This window comes from Echiichthys vipera (assembly GCF_963691815.1).
Source record: "Echiichthys vipera genome assembly, chromosome: 1".
Lineage (NCBI taxonomy): Eukaryota > Metazoa > Chordata > Actinopteri > Perciformes > Trachinidae > Echiichthys > Echiichthys vipera.
The window spans coordinates 27,776,697-27,797,752 of NC_139826.1; the positions used below are offsets into that span (position 1 = coordinate 27,776,697).

The window sequence follows — 21,056 nt, forward strand, 5'->3', positions numbered from 1 at the left end:
TGATAGTGCTGTGCATTATTGCTGTTGAGCAGAATTATTAATTTCATCATACTTCAGAATCTTTTTTTCCTAATTGCTTTATGTAATCCATGCCCTTTTAAACACCAACACTCAATCCAAAACAATCAACATACAGTATGTGAGTTATCCTAATGAGAGATATTTGTGGGTTAATTGACTGATTGAAAGATGTATTGTTACACATTTTCTCACTCTCTAAATAGCGTATACTGTACCCGATTGGACTTTCCAAATTATTTAATACCCAGCCTGAGATCAAATACTTCTGTTTCTACATCCAGACAGTTCTTTGCTCAAGTTTACACTACTATACATCCAATGACTTTTACTGTCTTTGTGTGCAACCGCTCAACTTGTAGAATCATCTCAGACATTTAAAGGTAACACTTAACTCACCTTGGATGAATCCTGTACCCGAGCATGCAAACACTTTATCATCTAAAATATTTTACACTGTTTCTTTTGAATTGAAGCATCAACAGCACATTATGTACAAAGAGCCAGGTGTTTAAGGTTCTGTCAGTGTGCCTTTTTTTCAATGTGTTAAGGCACTATTTATCTGGGTAACAAGCTATATCAGAAATCCGCCGTTTTGAAACCAAAATAGGTGACCTACGTGAATCGTGTAGGTTCGTTGAGAAAATATTTTTTGGGGGGTATGGACGGGACATGGAGGTATACCAGAGATTATCAGTGAACTACGAATGTGCGAACGAACGATGGAATATTTCCTGGTCCTTTGAGTAGAAGCCTGTGTGAAACAGTAATTCATGGCCGTGGTGGCCGATGTTGACTGCTGAGCTCTCTGATCTCAGCATGTCAAATACCGGCACGCTGGGAGACTTGCAAAAAAAAAACACCACTGCAATGTCTCTTTCTACTCTGAAAAAGAAAGGTTGACATGAGTTTAGTTGCCACTACTCCAGTGCTGTGATATAAAGAAAATAAATGAGGTGTATGCACTGCTGTACCAACCTTTCTGTTTCACATGATAGCGGGGTACGGACAAAAAGTATTCTTTCCCATTTCTTACGGTCTGTCCCTCTTTGATTGCTTCGGTGATGAGTCCAAAAATCACAGAATAGATCCGATCAAAGATTCAGCTCAACCTTTTGAAAATCCAAATCCTGTGGCAGCGATGTGTGTAAAAAAACAGCACTCTATGTCTCTGTCTCCTTCAGGTGAGCACCTGCGTGTCTGTCCTCAAGGATACACCTGCTGCACATCCGAGATGGAGGACAAACTCAACCAGCAGAGCAAACTGGAGTTTGAGAACTTGGTGGAGGAGAGCAGCCACAATATGAGGACGACATTTGTCTCGAGGCATAAAAAATTTGATGGTAAGCTAGATTTATCTATACTATACTCAAGCACAATCAAACTTGTAAAACTACTGTTGCCATTATGAATTATTACTGATATGAGCATGTCTTCTTTTCATACATGTTGGCCCTCTTCTTCTATAGTACATTTATCTTGGTCATACCAGCTTATGAGTATTGATGTCACAATATTATATTTTGATATCACAATTATTTTAAGAGGAAATATCACAGTTTCAAGGTCTTCAAGATTATCAAATGACGTCACTCAAAAAAACTATGGAAGGAAAAAGACGCAGAAGCATTCCTTTGGTCCTATCCATAAAACATGCAAGCCTACTTCATGTTGAAAAAAACAGATTCTGCAGGCACTACTAGAACTGGAGTTACATCCAGGTAATTACTACATATCCCCTGAGCAGCCAAAAAATAAACAGTAACCACACTGTGAACTAAGCCCTGCGAAATTTAAACTTTAAACAGAACACTTTTTTTACATTGACTTGGATGATTATATCAAAGATGTCTGAACATATTTGAAGCGTTGGAACTCTTTGCAGTCACTTGCAGTCATAACGGCATGCTTTGCAAATTGGATTTCCAACTTCAACTCCCTGGTAACGTTAAGAATATCCAAAATACTACCATGCTACCGATTTAAGTCGCTTTTTCGGCGGATATAAAGCTGGAATATCAGTTCCCTTTCATGCTTTAACAGCTCTTCTTCTCAATGATTCAGGTTAGTGGCCCGATATTATCACACAAACAATGTGAATCGTTTGCACATGGCGACAATGTAGTAATCAGGATACCCTCTACAGTTGTTACGGTTATAAAACCATGACATTACGTAACAGTGGTATTGACAAATTGCTTAATAATCCCAATCACCCCTACTTATGAGACCTAATCACAAGTCTATCTAACTACAAAATGACTACATGACCTTTCTGACTGACTGTTTTGCATTGCTTAGTGTGTTGGTTGGGTCTCTGTGCTACTTGTCCCAAAAGAGTCACTGTGAATTTGATCACATTCTTTACGTTTTGAATACAAACCTATGTGTAAGACTGGAGCTCAGCATTAGATGAAGGTGGGTCTATGTGTTTCTCTTCTCATGATGAGTCAGTTGCTCAATTTAAAATTCTACTTTTCATGTAAACCAAAAGCCCCCCAGGTTCATATGAACTTCAGTAAATACAATAAAAGTATTTAGTTTAACTAAACAAAACGTTGACAGTAAATACCAGTGTGTCATTCATTATGTTAAAAAATTCTGTGTGCAGACAGAAGGAGGAATGCAGGTCCTTCAATACTGAAAAGGAGACACAAATGAATGATGAATCAGGACATTTTCTGCTGTCCTTGGCTAACCGCATGTTTAAAATGCACTAATTTTTTTTCTCTTTATGTGATAACAACTGCATTACAAACTGTGAACATTCTAGAATAAGAGAGATCGATGTTTTACCTTGCCAAGACATATCAAGAATAATTTATTTGAAGGTTGCTACTGCTGAGGGTTAAAAAAATTACATCTGTTAGGTTGACAATACATGCATATTCTTAGAACTATAGATGAGTAAGAATTAAATTACTAATGTTTTAATTGTCAGTTTATCAGCTGTTTTTTCAACATGGGGTTGAACGAAGAGTTTAGAGTTTATATCCTATCCTGGTTTAATTTACTTGTACTTTTCATGACTGTGAGAAAATGTAAGCATTAAAGGAAACAGTCATTCATGGAGATGTCCCAAGACAATCCTGCAGACTTGTGTTATGTCTGATCCAGGCATAATTTTAATAGATTTGTAGAAGCTAAAATAAAGAAGATTGAATTCCAATTCTTTCTTTACTGTACTCTGTGTTTTGTCCACATGAGCTGACGTTACAGCAAGCATTTCCTTCATATGCAATTCAAAATAAGGTTTAGATCTTTTTGAATTAAATTAAATAACTTAAAAAAATTACTTTTCCATGATATTTTAGATGCACTTGTAACTATACTTCCATGCAATGAAATCACACTTTAGGAACCTCCTTGGTTTGCAAGAATGACATTTAACAATGTAACGGGACGCACAACGAAAGTAATCCGGGCCAGTCATAAGCCGCAGAAGAACATTATAATAGAACGTATTCCAATAATGTAATGCACCAAATCACACTTCAGTATGATGTGTTATTGATAATTAAATTCAAAGCGACAGAAAATTTGTTTATTAAACCTGCTCGAGCAGAATGTTTCCTCGAGAGAAAACCACTTTCTTCTCCATTTTACAGAAACCACTACTGTTTAAAAAGCAATGTGCCAGTTGCAGGCACATCTGGTTTAAAAAGGGAATCAGAGATTACACTCTGGTTCACGTTACTTCCAAAACACACCCATGTTTTTTTAAGAGAATAAATACAGTACCTTTGCCCCTTGCACCTCACTTTGCGGCCAGCATATGCACCGTTTAACTAGCTTAAGTGGAGTTGGATACACCATGCACTAGACCCTGCGCTATAGATAATCTAAACAGGCCCCTAAGTGTTTCTGTAGTTCCCGGAAGTCTGATCCGAACAGACTGATCCCTCTCCTCTCTAGCTGATTGTGTCCCGACATTTCTGTGACATTCTACAATTAAACTTTCATTCATATCATATCATTAATTTAAGGTTTTAATCTTAATATTTTAGAACCAGGCCCTTTAGCATTTGGATCAAGAAGCTCATGAAAAAATCAAGCTGTGTCAGATTAAATAGATGACAACTGTTAGTTCAATGTGGCAGATATAAATCAAATCGGCACTTGGATGACTATAAGAACTGGACTGGATTGGACGCATTAGCACATACTAAATATTAAAGGACTCGGCTTGGGAATGGGGCCATAAAAACTTGATTGGGGCATCCCTAGAAGTTACTGTAATAAACTCTGTGTATGAGTAGTAAGAGTAATTCTTTACTGGTGTGTGTTATTGTTTTCTTTAACTTTCTTTTTTTCTTTTACCCTAATCTCTCAGCTGTCAGAGTTTGAACTTCAGAAAACTGGCAGCTGCAAGAAGTGCGTCTTTGCCATCCAGTACACCAGCAAACCGAATCTGTATCATTATGTCAATACTTCAAGTGTTTGACTGACAGGGGAGGGACTTTCATTCTCCAACCTGCGTTTTACATTTTGGCCCCGCACACACACCATCCGTGAGATAGCCTGCCTAGGACAAAAAAAAAATCCAGCATTCTGGTAACTCATTAACACAGCATTACTTGGAATAGTAAGTGTAATATACCTACTGTTTTGGAAAAATAATCCCTTTCACTACTGTTACGGGGAAATTAATAATATTACAGTGCCTTACTGAGTAACGGGTTACTGCCCAGCAGTGGTCGTTAGTGTTGCTATTGGTGTGCTGGAGAACTCAAGCAGGCCATATTTTGCTTCTCTGAAAAAATGTGTGAGTGTTTTGTTTTAGTTTCTCATTTCAACAAGCTGAGATTCATGTTAATGTAGGTTTTCTCTCTCACTTGAACTAAAGCTGGAATGAACACAGAAAAAAACTGTGCTCTGTTTTCTTTGAATCCTACACATGCATACAGTTTGCAACAAAATACAACTATATAATGTGGAATCACAGCTGAAAAGGTTTGGAATTTATTTGACATGCTCTGTTTTGTTGTGTGCTTTTTGTACTGCACTGACTGTTGACATGAATAATATCTAATATCAAAATCACAAAATCAATTCACGAATCTTAGATCATGTTATTGATTACATGAAATGTTAAACAAAGTGTTTCTGTCAGATCTACAAGAAACTTAAGAAAAAAATTAATTTGAAAGGCTTTTCTGCATAATATTTGTACTACATGGGTCTAGGAAGAACAAATAATTACAAAACAGAAAAAGGTTCAGTTCTTCTGTGAAACCTTTAATTGCTAGCCATAGGTTATGCAGGCATTGCCAGATTATTTAAAATGTGCAGTAAAATATTTCAAAAGCTGGAGTATATTTCAGAGGATTTTACTGCTAGAACCATTTCAAAGACGTCGCCTCCAGAATAATGTCCATATATCTGTGCAGTTTTAAAGTGACACTGGTGGCACAAATCACATATGCAATTCCATCTTCTACACATGTCCATATTGCCAGGCCACTCAACATCACATTGCTTCTCCTTGTGTTAAGCTCCCTCCATCTCGTGGGGTTTGAATCATCCCTCATCAATTTTACATGCCCTCATTTCTGTCCCCAGTTATTTATAGGGCCCTATTATGAAAACCTTAACTTACTTTTTGATTACTGACTGCTTCCCCTGGAGGGCTGTGGGTTTTGATGCATTATTGAGCAATCCTGAAGCCATAAATGACTGTTGCATACTAGAATTAAGTTTTGGGTATTCTGAATGTACAATCATCTGGCTGAGAAATCTTTCCTCCCATCTCTGTGTGCCTCATGTTCTCCCAGATAGACTTGGATTCTGGTCATATTCCAGTCCAATTGATGCACAGTATGGAGAAAAAAACTGGCAACCAACTTTTCAGTGTTGCAGATCCGCATGTATTTTGCTCAGTATGGTTACCACTCTCAACAGGTCTGTTTTCTCAGTCTGTGAGAGCATTAGTTTTTCCTGCTGTCGCCTCAAGCCCAGTCAAGTGATTGAAACCACTGTACAGAGTGGTGTGGGGCAATTGAAGCTGTAATTTTCTTTTTTTTAAAACATCTCATTTTTTTGTCATTCTGACCTTATATTACAAATTTAAAATGTAACTATTTTAGTGAAAATAACATTATAGACATGATTTAATAAAAAATCCAATCAGTCAACCTAATGAGTCCCAAACACAGGTTTTTACGGTAGAGCCTTGAGTCTTACCCCTGTGAATCGAATGGTTTACTTATCGGGAAACGTGGATTTCAAGTCGTATTGCAGATAATTTTAGTTCCAGATGAATATGAAATAAGAATATAAGTTGTTGTTGTGCTGCCATATGTATTCAGTTATGATCAGAGGAAACTAAGACGTTGGGTCAAACCAGAATGTGGCATGACCAAGCTCGTGAAATTGGTGCCTCAGGGCTATTTGGCAAACTGCTCTAGTTGGCGTGATAATGGCTGACACACTTGCCAAAACACAATGTGCAAACACTAGTCAGTCACAAGTGCTCTCCAAGATAGCTGACTTACTAGGTCAATCACTGAATGTAGACAGTTTATTCAAGAGATGTATTTGTATCATTTACTCCCATCTCATGTCTGGAAATCTGCTTATTGTGGTGCTAACACTGACATGAATTGATTTTACTCAGTTTTAAATGTTGCTGTGACTGAGTATAATAAGTTTACCCTAATTGTGAATTGCAGCTAAATTCTAAATGATACTCGTTTCAAAGGAGATCAGATTAATCTTAACTTAATTTCCTTCACAAAACAATTGATGTGAATGATCTGATATAACAACTCAACTCACTAAAATAAAACTTTCACCTTCACCAGATTTCCCCTTAAATAGGTTTAAGGTACGGGGGAAAAGTGCTCCACCTCATGACAATTTAATACCATCATTTTGCTTGAAGCTACAATATTTCAACCTACATTGAATGAAATAAAAAAGCCCATTAATCAATTGAAGTGTCTTGTTCAACATTTTATATTCAGCAATTCCAGTCCAATTGATGCACAGTATGGAGAAAAAAACTGGCAACCAACTTTTCAGTGTTGCAGATCCACATGTCTTTTGCTCAGTATGGTAACCACTCTCAACAGGTCTGTTTTATCAGTCTCTGAGAGCATTAGTTTTTCCTGCTGTGGCTCAGTAGGTGCACAAAGGTAACCCAAATTAAAAAAAAGAAACAAGATAAATATTTAAAACATGTATGAGAGAAAGCTGGAGAGACAGAGATAAAGATAGAAACACTGACTGTCTAAAAAGGCAGAGGGGCAGAGAGTTCCACTGCATCTGATAAAGATGAATTGCAGTTGAAGAACCATGATAAAAATTAGCCTCATGCTCAGTCAAGTTATTGAAACCACTGTACAGAGTGGTGTGGGGCAATTGAAGCTGTAATTTTCTTTTTTTTTAAACATCTAATTTTTTTCCATTCTGACTTATATTACAAATTTAAAATGTAACTATTTTAGTGAAAATAACATTTTAGCTGAATAGTGTATTTGACAACTACCAGTATGTCTTTGGGAGTTAAAGAGTTTAATAGACATGATTGGAGAGGAGTTTGACTCATTTGTATCTTCGGTATTACCCTTTCTGTCTGTTCAAGTTGTATGGTAGATGCTCATTAGGTTTAGTTTGGTTGATGCTTTTCTCTGAAGACCTCGGCGAAAGATTAGTGTGTGTGGTTGGTTGACTAAAGTCTGGGTTGAGCAGCAACCTTGGATGACTGAGCGCTTTGATCCTGCCCCAGTAGAGCTTCTCTGCTCATCGTTGAGAGGTGCAGTGTCTTTCATTCACTTCAACAATCTCTTATTCACACCCGACATAAACCAAGACTGACTCGAAAAACAACACCCCATTCTCTCTAATCTGCCGCCCCCTAAATTCACAAGCTGCTACTGGACTGTCTAAGACGCCAAACAGACTGGGGAAAAAAACTCTTCTCCAGTTATTGCATTTCACAGACTCATTCTGTATCAGTAGAATTTTAGTTCAAGGTGAAATGCCGCAGAGATGGGAGATTGTGTCTTATTAGGTTTCATCGGAAAATAAAATTATCTTCTGACAGATAGAGAGCGGCCACAGCTTTACCTGGACTCAATATTAAATTATTTCTTGATAGTTTTTATGTAAATTGTTTAGTGCTTTTAAGTTGGTTGTACAGCAAATAATACTACTGTTTGTGAGTAAACTGAAGAAAAAGCACATTTGAATACAACGTAAAGCAGTTAGTATGACCCTAAATATTTGACTCAGTTATCATGTCGGTTTTATGCATAAAATTGTAGCCTCTTTTAAACCAAGAGTAGAAAACAAAGCTTTAACAGGAAATTATGGATCTCAGTCAACAGTGCACTTCAAAATCAACTCATTTAAAAACAAGAGACGAGGATCTGTGAACCAACAGGTTGTAATTTATTATCTCAGCATGTCTCAACATGAGTTAATGGACAGTGCTTTTCCTAAAAAAATAAATATAATAATTTTATGCCTACCATTTATTTATTTATTCATTCATTTATTTATATATATATATAGAAGACCATCCATGAAATGTAATTTTGGTCTGAATTAGAGTGAAATAATAAAGTAAAGCTTCTGATTATGTAGGCTAGAAATACATTAATTGGTGAGAGATGCTATCTCTAAATGTGAAATGTGAATGTAAACCTAAATGTGCAATAGATGAAGTATTGTGTTGTTTGATTATACTAATAATCCTAATAAATAATACAACTTTTGTAGGCTTCAAATTCAGATCATTTATCAATAGCTTAAAAAGATTGATTGCTTTTGAGTCAGACTGACAAGGAAAATATGTTTCAGCTGTTTGCTACTATGCTACAAGTGTAGAGGTTTGTTTAAAAAGATTGAATGGCACTACACAGTGATGGATCGTCTTTTCTTTATAGCATCTCTTTGTGGGCAACTCCTAAAGAAAACCTTTTACTCTGCTTCAAAGAGAGACACTATGTTGTTGTTGCCTCAGTGCTGTTGGTTATTGTTCAAGGAATGTGACTTTCAGGCTCTAAGGACCCTATTTAGATGATCTAGGGCACTTGGTGTAATTGAATTTAAGGTGTGTCCAACTCCACTTTTCCCACTTAGAAGGCAGATAATCTATGCAAAGTAAGGTGCAAGAGGCAAAGGAGTTCTATTTAGTCTCTTCATTAGTCATGGGTGTTTTGGGTGTAACATGAATGAAACCAATCATCTCCCATTCCCTTTAAATGCCAAGTGCAGCGTGCACATTGTTATTTTAACATCAGGTTTGGGAAATTGGAAAGTCAGCGGTTTGCTGCTGAAGAAATGGATCAGTGCATGCCTGAAGCGATCAAACCTCTGCCATCTCACAGTCCTCTGTCCCATCAACAACTCCATTTGACTGAATATGAGCTAATGCACTGATAACCTATTAAACAGAGGATGAAAACTGTTAATCACTGTGTGTAATAAGCATGGTGGGCGGAGCGGCTCTGTGCCATCTGAATCCACTTATAAGTAAGCTGGATCCCAGAGCTGGTGTGTTTTTCACTAGAGACCGACACAGGAGTGCCTGCACTCTACTCTGTGAACTCTACCCTATAAAAAAACCTGGGCGGTGGTGCTGATTTGACTTATTCAGTATTTCCCTCCCCCCAATGTCACATCAATGGCTTTTTTTGGTAAGAGGAAATGTGTCAAAGTCTGACAAGATGGCGACTTCCATTCGCGAGTACGATTGGATCAAGTTGAGAGAACGGACCTCGACGGAGAGGCTACGTCCATTTTTTATGCAGTCTATGCAACAAAACTGAAAACTGTATATATAAACTAGACGTGGAAAACAGAATCAAACGGCTTCCGTTAATTAAGTTAATTAAGTTACTGTTCCCCCTCCTAAACAACGCTGCTCTGAAACTAGCAGTGAGAGTTGCGTTGTGCTATGCACCAGGGGGAAGATAGGGCCCCATATCTTATTTAATGCTTGATGTTAACATCAAAATTATTTTCCTTCCTGAGGTTGATCAAGTTCAAGCCAATAGTTTCTTGGTGACAGTGAATAATCAATGTTCTGACTGATTGTATAAAATGTCAGTCCATTCAAAGCCAGTTCTGCTCTCATGGACTCTGAGGTTTGTTATAGCTAACCTCTTCTTATCGACAGACATCACAAACTCAGAGGCCTTACATTTATTATTCATGTTTGACATTCATTGAAGAACTTACCAAGTAACATTTTGAAAATGCCCACAATTCATATAGCATATCAAGTGAACATCAAAACAGGATCTCAAAGGTCCTCATTATGCTATACTTGCCCCAGTTCAGCTCTGAAGTTATGAACTACAATTATAATTACCAATTTCTTCATAACAAGCATTGTAATCCTTTTATAAAAGTAAACGATTTGTACACATAAAATGTTGATCATCCTTAAAATCTTCAGTGTAACAACTTATGTCTGTTTTTAGCTTCTACAAATTTGAATGATACCTTGAACACATTTAATTATGCCATTCAGCTCCACTGCTGCTGACTGAGTACTTGGGTTTGTGGACTGATTTGTAATCCTCATTATCCTTTGTGCATAATATAATAGCCAACATTATTAATTCATACTATGAATAAATTGAATAAAGAGGTTACACTTGATACACAGTGGAAGATTTGGATGAGATTTGGCCCCATTTAGACATTACACTCTAGTTAAAAGTTTGGCTTCTATGGCTGCTGGACACTTATTTGGCAGAGGTAGATTGGCTAAATACAGTACATTGGGTGTTGTTGGGGCCTGGGAACGTATTAGCCAACAGACAGAGGGAAAATTTGTTATATTATACTCCTCAAATTAATTTTTTAAGATGACAACACTAAATGTATGAAGCTGTTACTCATTGGTTTTGCCATACTTTATAAAATAACAGAGCTATGAAATGCTTAGGTTTTTTTGTTGTTGAGAATTTCACTGTAAAAGGAAATCTAAGGGGTCATTAAATTCAAGTCCTCTAGGGAACATCAGTATGCTTCAATGACAATCTGCCGGTTCCATAAAAAGATATTCCTTGTGCAGAGTTAGCATATTAGAGTGAGAATGACCCTGGAGGGAAAGCTAATGTAGTGTCCAACGTGTAAATTGTTTATGTTAAAATGGAATCTGTGTATGTAAATTACAACATAGACGTGAATATAAATACAAAAAAGCAACTAGTTCTCAGTAATTGTTTTCATTTTCAGTTACAGAAATTACAATCTATAACACAAGTCCGTATCACAATGACTTTTCCCAAGGTTACTTTCTATAGGTTGTCTTTATGCTATATGTTAATTGAGTAAATTTCAGCTGGAAGCTATAAACCAAGCTGGCATTAAAGGTGGCCTGTGGAGTTATCTCACATTCAGTGTTAATCACCACAATACAATGCTAAAGGTCTAAAATTGTGATGACTTCCTTTCATTCCTCATTAAACATTTGCAAAGGTGTGATTTTTCTCTAAAGGTTAGAAACCTGCATTGTTTACATCCATGTTTATATTCTTTTTTCTGCCTTTCTTGGCATATTGCTGCATATCTTTGCATTACCTTGACTTGTCAATCAGAAGAACAGTGTAACACCTCTGGGACCACCATGTCACCCGTGTGAATGCATTTGCATCCTTACATGAGACAAACAGAATGGGGGCCCACTCATAGAAAAATTGATCCATAGTGGTCAAAAACTCCACAGGAAACATTTTAACTACCGTGGGGCCTACATCATCAAATACAAATAATACACCAGACTAGACTGGGCTTAAACATTTTTACAAACCTGCTTTAGTAGAAGATTTTAACAGCTTTTTTTTAAGAAAATGTGGCACAAAACCCTATGACTGAACCATACACCTCCTAGTATAGGACACAATACACAGGATAAAGCACTCAAAGGACACCACAGGACTCGGTAACCATGGTAGAAGACCATCATTACACAGGAGATGGCACTAAATTAAACACAGGGCCGGACACCGGTGAGGACAGGGCATACATTGATTTAACCCCAGCAGTCCAGTAATGAAGCTGGAAGCTCTGTGACAGTCGCCTGTCAATTTCTAATGAAATCTAAAACCATGTGGATATGCAGTTCCTGGAAGTGTTCATAAATAAATAACCTCTGTTTTGGTGTCCCTGTTACCCTAAGTGAATGTCAGGAAAATGGTAATTCTCTGAGGACAGAGGGAATGGGGTCTGTCCAGCAATGCTTTAGCTGAGAGTTGGTGGCAGCCTCCATCATCTGGCAAAGGCTGCAGCCCGGTGTCATTTTTGTACTTCAGGATGGATGGCTCTGTGTGGCCTGGGCACTGTAAACTCTGTCCCACTGGTGAACTTCAAGGAGAGGCTATAACAGCTATACCTTTTCATAAGCCATGGAAGCAAAATATGAGGCGGAAATCCACGTGCCTCGTGCAATGTGATTTTTCTTTTCTGTATATTTATTAAATTTTAACTTTGTGTCAGATATTGAAACATATACACTGTGAAAACTCAGTTATAAAAAAATCCTATCCTTGGGATATTGAGTTTGCTCGGGCCACAGCTGAGATCCTTCCGTCTATTGAGACAGATGAAAAATGTTTCCCTCCGCCTGCAAAGGTGGAGATAGGCCTCCTTCATGGATCCCCACTGTTCTGTCTCCTTTTGATCTCCATGCATCATTTAAAAATTGACTCAAGTGGTGACCACGTGTTTAGTTTAGCACTTCACATATGATGAATATGTGAATTTTATAACCTGAATATGAGATACGTCAAAGAAGCTCTCTATAAAGTACCCTATCTATAGGAGAATTCAACATTTTAAATTTTTAGCTTGAAAAGAAATTGAAAAGGGGTTTGATTTTGACAGTATGCATGTGCTGAAGTGCTAATTAATAAAGTAATTAGACATTAAGGTAGTTATAATACAATCAGGCGCAGTTGAAGTTGGCCATGGGCCCCTAGGCTATTCTTTGTGTAGGGCTCCCTCTTACTTATCGTACTTTACTGAAAAAAGTGGCCCCCCACACATTGAGACAGCTATTCCTATAAACAGTAATGGTACATTACAACATTTGCAGCCATAGAAATTAAATTGGATAGAAAGGTCATTGAACCGTTTTCCAGGTTAATTTTACTAGTATAAATCAAGATGTCAATTGTTGTTAGTTGTCATGGTGACAACACACGTCAGTGGGGCCAAAAAGTGAATCGCAGATCGCAGGGAGGAGAACAGATCGACCTAGCTCGGAGGGGACTGTTAGATCCAGTGTGCTGTTCGGCTCATTTTCTGTAGCTAATCCAGCATGAAAACCATCGGATCCATCAAGACAGCAGCCAACCTGCCGACAGCTGGCTGATTAGCGAGATGTCACTCATCTAGCGATAGTAATGTGCATTCCAACGAGGTGGCAGGAGTGTGTGGATAAAGCATTAAATTGTTAAATGTGACTTATTTAGTGGATCGCTCTCATAACCTATACACTGCTTGTTTGGCTGTTCCTGCAAAACCTAACCTCTACGACTTGCCTCATGTCAGTTTATACAATAGTTTATACAGAACTTAGTCCATTGCTTGGCAACATGAAAATGGCCGCCTCTGTGACCATTCTTCTGTCTTGATTTGATGGCAGTGTACCTTCTATCCATTCAATTTATATGTCTGCAGCAGTACAGAACACTCTGTTTTGTTGTCAAATTAGATATTTTCTTTAGTAGATCTTCATGTTCTTTCAACTGTTGTGTTTCCTCGCTATCATTTTTTCTTTTTTCTTTTTTGCCATAGAAATGCGGGCCACATTTACCCAATCAGCTGCTGGATTGAAATAACTTAAAGTAGTCTGGCCAATCGGGGGCAATTGCACAGGTGGGGCCCCTAGGCTGCAGTCTAGTTCAGCCTGTGCATAAATCGACACCTGAATAGAACATGGTAGTTATAGACCATCTTTCATAAACATAAACAATCTAAATGTGTTCCAGTTTGTGTCCTGTTGCAGTGAATGAGAATGACATCAGCTAACAGGAAGTTAACAAAAACCTAGGTCTTTTGTTAAGAAAAGGCAAATTGCCCATACTTCATTTAAGCACAGTATTATGAGCACACAGTCTGTCACAATATGAATCTACCTGTTAAGGCCTTGACTCATTTATTAGAAAATAAATGGTATGATGGAAAAAATACAGTTACAAAATATTTGTTTGTTCAGATATTTTAAATAGAAACAAGGATTTAAACCTTGAATTAATGTAATTTAGATATATTAAAAATATGTTGTTTAATTAATTAATGTCTGGCCATTGCTGCAGTCATGATCTTGCTCAGACAAAAGCTAACCTTCATTTAAGAATTGACCCAATCACAAGGACAGAAACCAACAATACACAGACTTAGTTTTTTTCTTCTGAGAACCTCCATGTCCTCACTCAGGCACAGGAAACACACTGCAGGATGGATTAGTCTAACAAAGCTCCGCATGGAAGCTCTCATAGGAAGAGGCACTCTAACAGCCAGGTTGAGACAAAGCTGCTTATCCACAGGGTCACACTAATGTAATGGTGTGTGCAGCCAATTTGCTCCTTGCTATTCAACGGCTGAGAGTATCATCCACGGGAGGAAATCACTTTGATTTTCTGAGCCTTTTTAAGTGCCTCTTAACACTGAACTCAGATCAGGGAAGACACAGAGAAAACCTCAGCAAAGGTGGAATCCGTCAATATAATTAACTGAACAGGAAAAGGCACTGTAGCTTTGCCCCCAAGTTTTGGTTTAGAGCCAAGAATGCGGTTGACAAGTTGGCAACTACTTTGTATATTACTACTCAGAAGTAATTTTCACATTACTTTACTGGGATAATGGTTCATGCTGTGTGAATAGATTGCGATACATTTTGTCATTGGCAACACCTTTTGTGAGGCTCTAGAGTATTATAATTAATAGGGGTGTGCATCTATCCCTTTTAAAAGTTCCGGATATGTATGGACAAAATGTTATGGATGACAGTGAAACATTTATTTCAGCACACAGCTTGACAAAAGCTGATTTGCTAATCATCAGTCCCTCTGCAGCTCTCATTGGCTCGTCTGTGTTTTTAACTGAGAAACCGCAGTTTCATGTTACAAGGCCAGAAGAATCTGGCAACTCTTTGGAGGGAGTGGATTCTAACGTCTGGACCTAGGTAAGCATATTGTAGTTATTGTATTATTGTATTCATTATTAGGAAAAACAATTCCTGCCATATCTTACGAGCCCTAGTCATTGTGTTGCACTAACCAGGGTTTGCCGCAGCATTTTAAAGTGCGGGTGTCATGCCTCGCCTAAAATAAAGAGTGAGAAAATAGTAAAGAGAAGAAATTACTCCATAAAATCAATGTGGCAGAACTAAAGATACAGTCTTTTATATTGTATGCATTCTTCCTTCTTTTGAAACATGATGCCTAAATTACCCACAATGCAACCAGACCACCAAAAGTTAGGTGGGAGATTTTGGTGTGTTATGACTAATGTAGCCTCGAGCTGCTAGCCTCAAACAGAGATGAAAAGCAGCTAAAGAGGTCTCACTTCTTTCTAACTCCAAACTAGAGGTTCTTTTAAAGAAATAAAAGCATTTTTAAACTCTTAATCTTCAGTCCCAACAGACACTGACTCAAGTGACATCACTTAAACCAATTGATCATATTTTGTGCAGCTTCCTCTGGAGCCACAAAAGGCCTTTTTTTTCCACATAAGCAGCCCTACCTGTAAACAGACTTTGATGTGAGTTTCCCTTTCAGGAAAAACAAAGCCACACATTTGATGAGTAAGGCAACTGTTTAAATTATCATCTAGTCATCACTGATAACAAGATGTGTCAGGGTCTGCCTGATTCAGCTCAGCAGGTGATTGATTGATTACCACCTCCACAAACTAATTTCCTTGGGGAATGTAAGCACATATTATGTTATATTTTATGTTAGCATTAAATGTCAACTGTCAATATAATATTTTCAATATACAGGATAGTCAGTGAAACAGTAAACCTTGTGAGTTTAAATCCTCAGTCATCATTAACATTTACATTTTTGATAAAGGGAACACTAGTAGTCATGATGCATCAGTATGCTCTGTAAGATTTATCATGATTGGGCCATCAAAGAGCATTTAGGACAGCAAACAAGTAAATCATTAGAAAATGACAAACATAAGCCTGTCCATTGAACACATGAAGCACTGAGCAATGAGACAAAAGAGCAATAATTGCAATGTGGTTTGCATAGGATTGGGATTGAACCAGTCAGAGTTTCAGCACAGTTTAGTTCGGAGCCCCTCCAAACACACAACTTAAAGTTGTAATTCCCATCTATTTAATTGTCTTTTAAGTTAATATATATCAAATAATGAGTTAAAACAAGGGTAATTGATCATATGACCCACTAATGAAAAAACCTCTACTTGCCTTTTTGCCGAGTATTCTAATATATGTGTCTGTGGCGACATTCGCATGCTAGATGTAAATAAGCCACCATGTTAGTGACACTATTGGTCTGTTGGCCTAGATCGTCACCAATGGTTATGCTGCGTCACGTGTAATGGGAAATTGGAAGTTCTAACTTCTGAGTCAGGCTTGTAGTAAGGGTAGAAGTACAATAGGAACATGTGTTTGTGTGTGTGTGTGTGTGTGTGTGTATGGATTTAAGAGGGTAACATATAGGGGACAGACTGGAAGTAGAGAGGTAAATGTGTTTGTAAGTTTACAAAAGAGCAAAAAAAATATATATAATTATCACACAAAGTGACCATGAACATGATAGGATGGAGGCTCTGGAGGAACAGGCTCGTCTGCAGTTACATCTTAGTTACAGAGGCCACTAGAAACAACATATCTCAAATCTTATGGAGTACAACTTTAAATCAAACCAAGTAAACAGACATTTTTTACTTGTTTCTTGTTTCTTGTAGTTCAATTTAGCCTAAGAACATTTCCATTTCTAGTAAAGGATACATTATTCCCACCTTTACTGACACTCGATAAGGCTCACAACCCATGTAGTTACACTGGCTTTGAGATTTGTGGCCATGACTTTGTGACTTTCTTTCCTCACAGTCTGTCTGTAAAGAAGAGAAGTGCCAATGACACAAGAGAGTAAAAAACTGTAACCAAATAGGTAGATTAGGAGGTAATATCTTACTTAACAATACAATTTGGTTTTCTTCACATTTTAATATTCACTTTACAAAAGCATAACCATTGTAATTAAATCATGATGCAATATTATATAATTGCTAGACAATAATACGTTTTGGCTAAATTAGTGAGTTGATGTATGAAGCCAATGGTTAATTGCTTGATTAAAGTTTGCAATAATGTAATTGGTACATTAGAAGTCAGTTTTATCCAGATACTGGGCGGAGGACCACTGTCTTGAAGTCTCATGCAGTTCCAATGTTTCAGTGGTTTTTGTGGGAGTTCACTTTGTTAGTTTTTTGAGGGCCAACATTTTCTATGGCCTAAACCTAGGAATGGTAATATTATACCACAAACAAAATAAATCAAACAACCGATAATGAGACTCAACATTTCCAAAGGTTCACATGAAGTGTGGTAATACTTATCCACATATGCTACACATATTTACATTTATAATTAGCACATTGATACTAGTTGACTTATCTGCTGATGTGTGGGCACCGTATGTGTCAATTTCTTGATGAAGTAACGATAATGGATTCTGGCCTTTTGTGTTGCCAGTTAACAACCAGTTTTCTGTTATCTCTTGGTTCTGACGGATTATTCTCAGTTTGGGGTGTCACTCCGTGCAGGCATACAGCTAGGTATTCTGCAAAGAAATAAAGTGAGATCATGAACTCATTACACTGCAGGTGTGTCAGCCAGTCAACCTCAGAACATTTATCTTTTACTTTCTGTCGCTGGGCTTCCAAAAACACACGCACAGCACACAGTAATTAAACTGCGCTGTTATCAGCTTTTGCAAACCTGCTCCTGATCCTGTCTTTTGAACCCGCTGGTGTATAATCTTTGACACAGTGAAACACTTTTTTCTTTCCCCTTTTGGTTTTTACTTAATCAGTGTACCATGAAAACAATAAAATTTAGAAGAAAAATAAATTCATTTTCACTCTGTTATTATAATGTAGATATTCACAAACACACACACACACACACACACACACACACACACACACACACACACACACACAAACAGGCCCAAATACATGCATGCACAAATTTACAGATAAACATGCATTAGCTGCCTCAAAGGATGGCGCCCCGGTTCGGTGCCTTGCTCAGGACAGGACCAGACATACCTTCAGCTACCAGTCTATACTCCATTTTTTGTCCGTGATGGAACCTAAACAAATAACCCTCTGAGAGCGTAAAGAGAAAAATTAGAGCAACAAGCAGTGATTGGTCATGATGTGGAGGACTGGGGGTCAGGAGGCAAGGTACAGGCAATGGAGACAGAAACAGTTGAAGTGACTGAAAAGGAAAGAAGAAATAGATGGAAAGAAGTAATGAATCATGGCCTTGAGGTAAGGCTGTGATAGGTTACTGGGGTCATTGATTGTATGGTGGCAGTTTGGTCCAGAAGAAGAGGATAATAACCAAAAGACGGCACTACTTAACGCTGCACGGTACCATAATGCAATAACAACGCAAACAGCTGCCTCAGTAATAACACCATATTTGTGTTACCACCTGTTTGACACAATTTCAATAAATATGTAACATCACAAAATTCCAAAGTGAGTGCATATTCTAGGCTGTATTTAATTGCATTATATTTCATGGGTGTTATTGTGTCCTTACAATGGGCTGGAGCGGCTTTATAAAAAGAGGAAACATTCCCCAATCAGAAAACGTCACGGTCCCATTCTGTCTTATTATTTTACTTTACCAACCTTCTCTGTCAATATACAATATCTACTTATTCTGGTGAGCAGACTTGGGCCTCACTCAGCATTCATTGTGGTGGGGAACACCCTTTATTAATATTAAATGTAGATCTTAAATTTCTCTTGGCTTTATGTTTCTGCCTTACAGCATTTATTTTAATGCCCAAATATGCAAACTGTGCCTCATTAAATCTGAGGCACGATACGACCTTGTGCCGAAGCAAAACTACGTCCATTTCTCACTGCAGAAGGGAGGTGTGAGAATGTGGTCTACTTTTCTCATTCCTAAAACTCTTCTAGCCTCATTAATTACGAAAACAAGCCAACTAGCTGCTGTGAATGGTTTGTAGCATTTGCTTGTGCCAAGAAAAGGCTCTGTAGCTTGCGGAGGGAGTCGGAGTCCCTGCTGGAGCAGGCAATCCCCGAGGCAGATGAGAATGGGAAAAGTTTCATTTTTTAGGTGGTGTGTTTTATGTGCTGAGTAGTACTGTCGTGTGCATAGTGGACTACAGTGTAAGCAGTAAAAGTACAACATAGAATATATGTTGTTTGATCCGAGAAAAACATGTTCTCATTTACAGAATAACACTGCTTAAGATATACATGTTTTAGGCGGATTTATAGGTTGGATATCATTTTTACAATGTTCACTATCTTAGTTTAACACAAGGTACAGTTGATGCTGATAGGAATATCATAGGTTTTGCTTGGATTCTGTTACATACAACAAAGTTAGATAGGAGTCTGACTTATAGGAAAAGTCACAAAAGGTCTATGGGGGATCACCAAAGTCTATGGGGGACATGAATCATTGAAGCAAGTGTTTTGGCAATCCATGCAATACTTATAAAGAAATGTCACTGAAAAAGCAAAAATGGCAACCTGTTGATAATGGGAAAAAGTCAGGGGATCACCATGTGGCATTAGGACAATATCATCCGGGAACCATGAACTAATTTACAAAGTTTTGTGTCAATCAGTCTTGTAGATGTTATATTTCACAAGTCAAGTGAAAACTTTGACCAGTGGATGTTGCTAGAGGAAAAAAGTAGGGACCTTCCATGAACTTCGGGTAGAAAATGTCATGGCAATCCATCTAGTAGTTTTTGAGATAACTACTGGACCGAAGTGGTGAACTAACAGAATGACCTTGTCATCCAAAGAGCCACGACGCTAGCATAAATAAAAACTGCTCTCACGGCCACTGCAATTGCTACATACCTTATCTCTTGAATTCAGCACTCCCTACTCTGCTGCTGACAATGACTCATCTTCTAAGAATTGATAAACAAGTGCTACTCTCCGACAATATCATACCTACACACACCAACCTCATAAAACCATATCTCTCACCAGACATCACCACATTTGTCTTTATGGTACTTCTAAGAACATTTCCCTTTGTCCCAAAATAACAAATTATTCATACTTAAATGTCCAAAACAGACAATCTCAGAGATGAACCTTAGAGACCAGGCAGCTCTTGGTCTGAGCCAACAGTACTGCCAGAATGCTTATCGATCTATTTCCTCCATAGAGTTAGCAGGCTAACATCATGTTTACGGCCTGTAGCCGTGCATAAGCTAGGGGAAATTAAGATGCATTGCTGACTTCTCATGCGTGTGATACTAACAACCATCAAAATTCAAAACAGTCCTCTCTTTAACCGTTCAAGTAAATTCACATCCTAGTTTTCTCTGCTTTGCAGCTGTATTGATGTGTTTGTGTTTCCAGTTATTCAGGATCTTCTGGTGAAAGTCATAAAAAACATTGCTTGGGAATGAGAAATGGGTCTGCATGGCTAAGAAAAATTAAACTTACCAAAGGTTAAACAGGCCAAAGAAATGTCATCAAAATGCCACTTAAACATGAGTTGGCCTTTTGGATTCTTTCATCGCATCAAACGTTGTACTAGCTGTGTGTCTTGAACAGGAGTGAAGATGCAGCGCAGCCCTCTGTAAAGGTCGATCAAGATCTGTGTTAAAAAAAACCTGGTCTTTAATACATCACAGGAATATATTTTGTGCATCAAAAGGCATGTTAATGTAGTAATAACATACATTTGAGGATTTAATTTGTTATTGGAAGTAAAGCATAGAAAACTAAAGTTAAAATGAAAATAAATTATTTAATTCGCCAAGGGGTTATGTTTTATGTCCTATTGTCAACCTATT

The 21,056-nt window shown here is 37.7% G+C and overlaps 1 protein-coding gene across 1 annotated transcript in view; it reads left to right on the top strand.

Moving 5' to 3' along the window:
• The window catches only part of LOC310947143 (glypican-6-like), a gene marked incomplete at its 5' end in the record, with an annotated part of 155,210 nt that overhangs the window by 34,242 nt on the left and 99,912 nt on the right, over positions 1-21,056 (top strand). The window contains one exon of the mRNA XM_083913841.1: positions 1,203-1,361. Coding sequence (XP_083769967.1) covers positions 1,203-1,361 — 159 coding nt within the window. The remainder of the gene's footprint in view (positions 1-1,202; positions 1,362-21,056) is intronic.